The following is a 7,023-nucleotide window of genomic DNA, read 5'->3' as shown; positions in this document are numbered from 1 at the left end:
TATATATACACACACACACACACTCACATACATACACACACACACACACACAGAGGGAAAAGGAGAGAGATATGCCATAAATTATGTTCAATTTCTGGATGCTAAGGTTTAGGGTGATTTATTATTGCCTCTCTCTGTAAACTTTTCCTGAATGTCTTCATTTGCTTTTAACATATGTGTTCATTTTCATGAAAAAAAGTTTTTTGAAGTTTTAAAAATAACTGTGGCTAACCTGAAAATGTGCAGATGAATAGCCTTTTATAAACAGTTTGGCAAATCAGCTGTATCTGTGCAAAGAGATAATGGAAAAGCTCAGTATCATCAGTCAGAACAAAGCCAGCAGCCTACTGTGCAACAGACCATTAACTGATCATATGCAAGTTTAAGTTGAAGCTGAAGAAAATATTTTAAAACAAGTCTATGAGAGTCTAAATACAGTGTTGAGTATATTACTCTTGGCTTTAGAGACCATCTGAAAAATTATTTGATGCATTGAACACTATGAGGGAAAACCAGGCAAGTTGTGGAAAGACATCAAGGACATCATGAGTAAAGGAAAAGTTCATTAAAAGGACAGGAAAGAAAGAAAAGACCAAACTTTACGTCAGAAGAGACTCTGTACAGAGAGTAGCTGAAGAGAATGGAAGAAATGATGATGTAAAAGAAGTGAAGTGAAGATTTCAAAGGCTGACTCAAGAAGACAAAATAAAGTATTATAATGAAATGTGCAAAGACCTAGAGTTAGAAAATCAAAAGGAGAGAACGCAACACTTCTCAAGGTAAAAGAACTGAAATATGATTTACGCCTTGAGTTGCTGTGGTAGTTCAAACCCACCAGCCACTCCATGGAAGGAAGACTAGGCCATCTCCTTCTGTAAAGATTTACCATCTTGGAAACCCGAAGGGAGTTACTATGAGTCGGAATTGACTTGATGGCATTGAGTTTGGTTTTTGTATATGGGCAAAATATTCACCAACACTGGAGTTTTGGTATTGGAGAAGAATGCTAAGAGTACCATAATCTACTCAAATTATTAACCAATCTGTCCTGGAGGAAGTGCAGCCAGAATGCTCCTTGGAAGTGAGAATGGCCAGATTTCATCTCACTTCTTTGGTAATGTTGTCAGAAGGAACCATTCCTTGGAGAAGGATATAATGCTTGGTGGAGTGGAGGGTCATTGAAGAAGGGGAGGGCCCTCAATGAGATGGATAGACACAGTAGCTACAATGATGGGCTCAGGTATAGCAAAGATTGTGAGGCTGGCAAAGGACTGGGCAATATTTCATTCTGCTTTACATAGGGTCACTGGGAGTCAGAGACAGCTCGATGGCACCTAACAACAACAACAACAACAGGAAGCACCAAAAGAAGATAGAAGGATTACACAGAGTCACTGTACCAAAGAGAATTTGTTGACATTCAACCATTTCAGGAGGAAACATATGATTTCTAACTGATAGTATTGATTGAAAATTCCAAGCTGCACTGAAGGCATTGATAAAAAAACAAGGATCCAGGAATTGTTGGAATACCAATTGAGATGTTCAAACAAATGGATGCAATCATAGAAGCTGTCATTTCTCTATGCCAGAAAATTTGGAAGACAGCCACCTGGCCAACCAACTGGAGGAGATCTGTATTTGGGCACTTTCCAGAGAAAGATGATCCACCAGAATGTGGAAATTATCAAACAGTATCATTAATATCACTCACAAGTAAAATTTTGCTGAAAATCATTGAAAATGATTCAGCAGTACATCAACAGGGAACTGCCAGAAAAACCAGCGAGATTCAGAAGGGGTTGTAGAATAAGGGATGTAATTCCTGATGACAGATGGATCTTGGCTTAAGGCAGAGACTACCAGAAAGATGTTTACCTGTGCTTTATTGACTATGCAAAGACATTTTACTGTGTGGATCATAACAAAGTATGTATAACACTGTGAAGAATGGACATTCTAGAACTCTTAATTGTTCTCATGAAGGACCTATACATAGACCAAGAGGCAGTCATTCTAAAAGAACAGGGGGATATCATGGTTTAAACCCAGGAAATGTGTGTGTCTGGGTTGTATCCTTTCACCACACTTATTCAATCTACATGTTGAGCAAATAATCCAGGAAACTGGACTATATGATAAAGAACATGGCATCAGAATTGGAGGACAACTCATTAACAGCCTGTGATATGAAGATGACACAACCTTGTTTGCTAAAAGCAGAGAAGACTTGAAATGCTTACTAAAAATCAAAAACTACAGCCTTCTCAACATAAAGAAATAAAAAATCCTCACAACTAGACTAATAAGAAACATCATGATAAATGGATAAAAGATTGAAGTTGTCAAGGATTTCATTTTACTTGATCCATAATCAATGCCCAGGGAAGCAGCAGTTAAGAAATCAAAGGACATACTGCACATGGCAAATCTTCTGCAAGGAACTCTTTAAAGTGTTAGAGAGCGAAGATGTCACATTAAAGACTAATGTGTGCCTGACCCAAGATATGGTATTTTCAAGTGCCTCATATGCATGTGAAAGTTGGACAGTGAATAAGGAGGACCACAGAAGAACTGATGTATTTGAATTACGGTGTTTGCAAAGAATATTGAATATAATGTAGACTCTCAGAAGAATGTACAATCTATCTTGGAAGAAGTATAGCCAGAATACTCCACAGAAACAAGGATGGTGAGACTTCACCTCTCTTATGCATTCCCTGGAAAATGATATCATGTTTGGTAAACTAGAGGGTCATCAAAAAGGAGGAAGACCCTCAACAAGATGGATTGACACCATGGTTGCAACAACGGTCTCAAGCATTGCACCAATTGTGAGGATGGCACAGGATTGGGCAGTGTTTAATTCTGTTGTCTGTGAGGTCAGTATCCATTGGAACAAGCTCCGTGGCACCTGACAAGAAGAACACATTCACTGCGCTTTACTTAACTAACAACTAATACGAATAAACTATTTGATGTTTGAATTTGTGCAGAGTTAAGACTTGCATGTTAGCATAATACATACATATTGATTTTTCTGTTCTCTAGGTCAAAACTTTTCAGGTGATTACCATGAATATTTTGGACTACACGTAGATGAAGATGCCTTGATTTATCTCATGTTGGCAAATCATTTGGCTCACACATTGTATCCAGATTCTATAACAATAGCTGAGGTAAAGCCCTAATGATCTCTTATATTCTGACCTCCTTTTATAGAGAACATCTTCTCATCATCACAATATTTGAACAATTAATTTCATGTTGTCAATAATTGCATAAATGGAATTGCACCCCAACTATAATGCAGCTACTATGTATGGTTGTCACATTATTTAGAATTTCTTGTTTTCCTGTTAGGAGATAGTGTACACTAATTACTTGTCACCATTCCATTGTTGAAAAGGAAATGCCAGTGATTAGAAAGTAAAAATCCTAATCAGTGGACAGGTCCTTCCATCATGAGACCTTTAGCAGAGAAAGGAATTGAATATTAATGTGTGTCTGTGTGCTTTTTTTTTTTTTTTTTTTTTTTCTTTTTCTTTTCTGGTCTAATCATTAGAGATGACATGGATCACTGCCTGTGAGCTTCTGTGAAGCTGTTCTTGTTATGATGTGATTACCTTTCTTGTTTATGTTATTTCTCTCAGATTGCCAAATGTTCACCAGTTATTCATGATTACTGAAAGTTCATGATTAACTGTCCCAAAGCTGCACTGTAATGATATAATTTGGTATATGCATAATTGACAATTCCCCTCTTGGTGATAAATGTGATAAATTAAGAAGTTTGTTAAATGCTTATGCTAATTTAGATTAGTACTAAAATCCCCCTGGTTTTCTCAGTCCTCTAGCTAAGAATTATTTTTAAAATTGAATTTAGCATGTTAAAACTGTTCTATACAATGTATAATGCTTGGCATTTAAAATTATTAAGAATGCTATTAAAAGAGTCAGAGTTAATGTGTATATTCACAGTATGAGTGCTTAGCTCCCTGGAATGAAGTACAGAAGTAGTAGTCCTTCCTGTAGTAGTTAGTATTTTTATAGCCTTTTTCCTATCCATCAGTTTTCAAAACCAAAATTCTCCAACTTGGTAGTATTATTTCCTTTCTTCAGGCCTTCTGCCTTCTCAGTATCTTCTGGAAATGGAGCAACCAAAAAAAAAAAAAAAAAAATCTGTTGTCAAGACGAATCTGACTCACAGTGACACTGTAGGACAGAGTAGAACTGCCCCCTTAGAGTTTCTAAGCCAGTCTTCTTTACAGAAGCAGACTACCACATCTTTCTCCCACAGAGCAGCTGGTGGGTTCCAACTGCTGACTTTTCAGTTAGCAGGTAAGAGCTTAAACACTGCACCACCAGAGTTCCTTGGAAATACAACAGAGGGCCCCAAATTCCTGAAACAGCTTCTTAAGTATACTTAAAAACAAAAATTGTAATATTATTTTGATATTCAGGTTCTGTTCACACTTGCTCCCTTTACCGAACCAAAGCCACTACCATTATTGAGTCAATTCCGATTCTTTGCAACCTTATAGGACAGGGTAGAACTGCCCTATAGAGTTTCCGAGGCTATAAATTTTTAAGTAAGCAAACTACCTTATATTTCTGCTACACAGCAGCTGGTGAGTTCAAAGTACTGTATACTTACTTTAACCACTGTGCCACCAGAGCACCTTCATTTTCTCCCTATTTACACTCAATTATAGCATGTAAGTGTTTCAAATACTTAGGTTTATGTGGTAAGTATTGTTTAACATCAATCAGAGTATATTTTAAACATTTGTTTTTTTCTTTTATTCATTTTAATTTTATATGCCAACCATTAATCTGTTAATTTTAATATTATTTTGTCAAGTATATTTGTAACAGTTCAGAGCAGAGATACCATATATAACCAATCAGTACAAACAATTAATGGTTGCAAACTTAAAAAATAAATAGGTACTGAAAAATAAAGATGAAATTGTTAAATAGATGAAACTTAAAATTATTGCATTGCTTTCTCTATTTCAGGTAAAATAGTTTCATCATCTAGGGAGCTCTTGTCTGATTATTAGTATTTCTATCAATGAAACTTAGAGATTTTAGCCCGCTTTATATTGCTTGGTTTTAGATTTTCTTTTTTAAAAATAAGTTGGGTCTTTGATTTTTTTCTTTACAAATTGAAAATTACTTCAATTTCATTATGTTATTTTTCAGTCTAGTGGGAATCTCTTGAACAGTAGAAATGATTATGAACTTTTTCTCTCTCTCTTTTTTTTTTAAGAAAAGGGATGTTGAGTAAAGAATAAGTAAATTACTTTAATATAAAGTCCTACATAGAAATTTGAATTAATTAACCAATATAAAATTACATATTTGAAAATTTTGTTTCTAGAATGTTTGTATCATTCTACATTGATATATCTGCTACATAAATTAGAAATATTTTTGTTTAAGATTTCCTCCACATTTTCCCTCTTAGAGTTGTCAATAGTGTATCTTAGATATTAAAAAATTTAAATTATTTCAACTTCATTTGAAGCACATGTGATGCTGTTAATATGCTACGGCATTAGGTAACAACTTTTAAAATATTTGAAGTATATTTTCTATTCTTAGCATTTGAGAAGAATTGTCATCAACTCCCTACTTCAAAAAGAAGGTTACTAATTCTTCATCTGCATTAGTCATACAGCCTACTAGGATTCAAATTCAGGAGTCAAGACCAATTGGTGTCAAAATTCTTTTCTTAGACAATTATATTTTCTCTCAAGCTATGTCCTGAAATAATCTCGAGACCAAAATAGAACACTCTTTAATAGTGCGTTGACAAAAAAAATTATCTTGATCTTTAATTCAAGTGTATCACTAGTCATTCTTGACTTTGGTTTTATGAAAACACTCAGAAAGGCATCGCATCTGCAATCCTAGTGGCTAGCGTGAAACGTCATATTTAGTACTTACTCAGCAAATGCTAGAAGTCCTGGGTGGCACAAACAATTAAGCACTTCACTACTAACTGAGCGGTTTGCGGTTTGAACCTAGAGGCACCTCAGAAAGGAGGCCTGGTGATCTGCTTCTGAAAGCTTTGTAACCCTATGAAGGACAGTTCTATTCTGTACACATGGTGCTGCCGTAAAATGGAATTGAGTCTAAGGCAACTGTTTTTTTTTTTTTTTTTTCCTGAATATGTTTATATTAGGAGCTCTGGTAGCATAATGCGTAAGGCACTTGACTGCTAACCAGAAGGCTGGTGGTTCAGACCTACCAGCCACTCCTTGGAAAGTAAATTGGGCAATCTACTTCTGTAGTGATACCACCTCAGAAACCCAAGAAGGGGTAGCTATGAGTCGGATCTGACTCAATGGCAGTAAGTTTTATTTTTATGGAAGCAAGCATTCCCTGGGTTATGAATATCCAACTTACAGACAAATCCTACTCGTACTTTAATGTTATGTAAATTTGTCCTCACTTTAAAATTATTGAACCAATGGTTGCTCACGACAATTTCTTCATTACAGTCACCTTCATTTGTAGCATGTACAGCATTTAAATCATTGAAGACTTTGAACCTTTTCTTGCACTAATAAAAATAAATAAATAAACCCGCTGCCACTGAGTCAATTACAATTCACAGCAAACCTATAGGGCAGATTAGAACTATCCTATAGAGTTTCCAAAGCTGTAAATCTTTTGTGTGTGTGCGTGTGTTTTGTTGTTTTACTGTTATTATGGTAAAAACATACACAACAAGACATTTGCCACCATAACAACTCCTCCATTTACAACTCAGGGACATTGATGACATTTTTCATTTTATGCCACCATTATTGCTATCCTTTTCCAAAATATTCCATCACCATTAGCATAAACCCAATGCCCTGAAAACAAAAGCTTCCCCTATAACCTCCCACCTACTCCTGGTAACCACTAATAATCTTGGTTTATATATATATCATATAAGTGAGATCATGTAGTATTTGCCCTTTTGGTACTAACTTACTTTGCTCAGCATAATGGTCAAAGTTCATC

At 35.5% G+C, this 7,023-nt stretch overlaps 1 protein-coding gene across 1 annotated transcript in view; it reads left to right on the top strand.

Moving 5' to 3' along the window:
• Positions 1-7,023, top strand: part of GBE1 (1,4-alpha-glucan branching enzyme 1) — a 509,345-nt gene that overhangs the window by 350,615 nt on the left and 151,707 nt on the right. The window contains 1 exon segment of the mRNA XM_007934918.2: positions 3,052-3,179. Coding sequence (XP_007933109.2) covers positions 3,052-3,179 — 128 coding nt within the window.

This window comes from Orycteropus afer, unplaced genomic scaffold, assembly GCF_000298275.1.
Source record: "Orycteropus afer afer isolate SDZICR_OR568_19922 unplaced genomic scaffold, OryAfe1.0 scaffold00022, whole genome shotgun sequence".
Classification (NCBI taxonomy): domain Eukaryota; kingdom Metazoa; phylum Chordata; class Mammalia; order Tubulidentata; family Orycteropodidae; genus Orycteropus; species Orycteropus afer.
The sequence above is the reverse complement of the archived record's forward strand: the minus strand, read 5'-3'. Positions and strand labels throughout refer to the sequence as shown.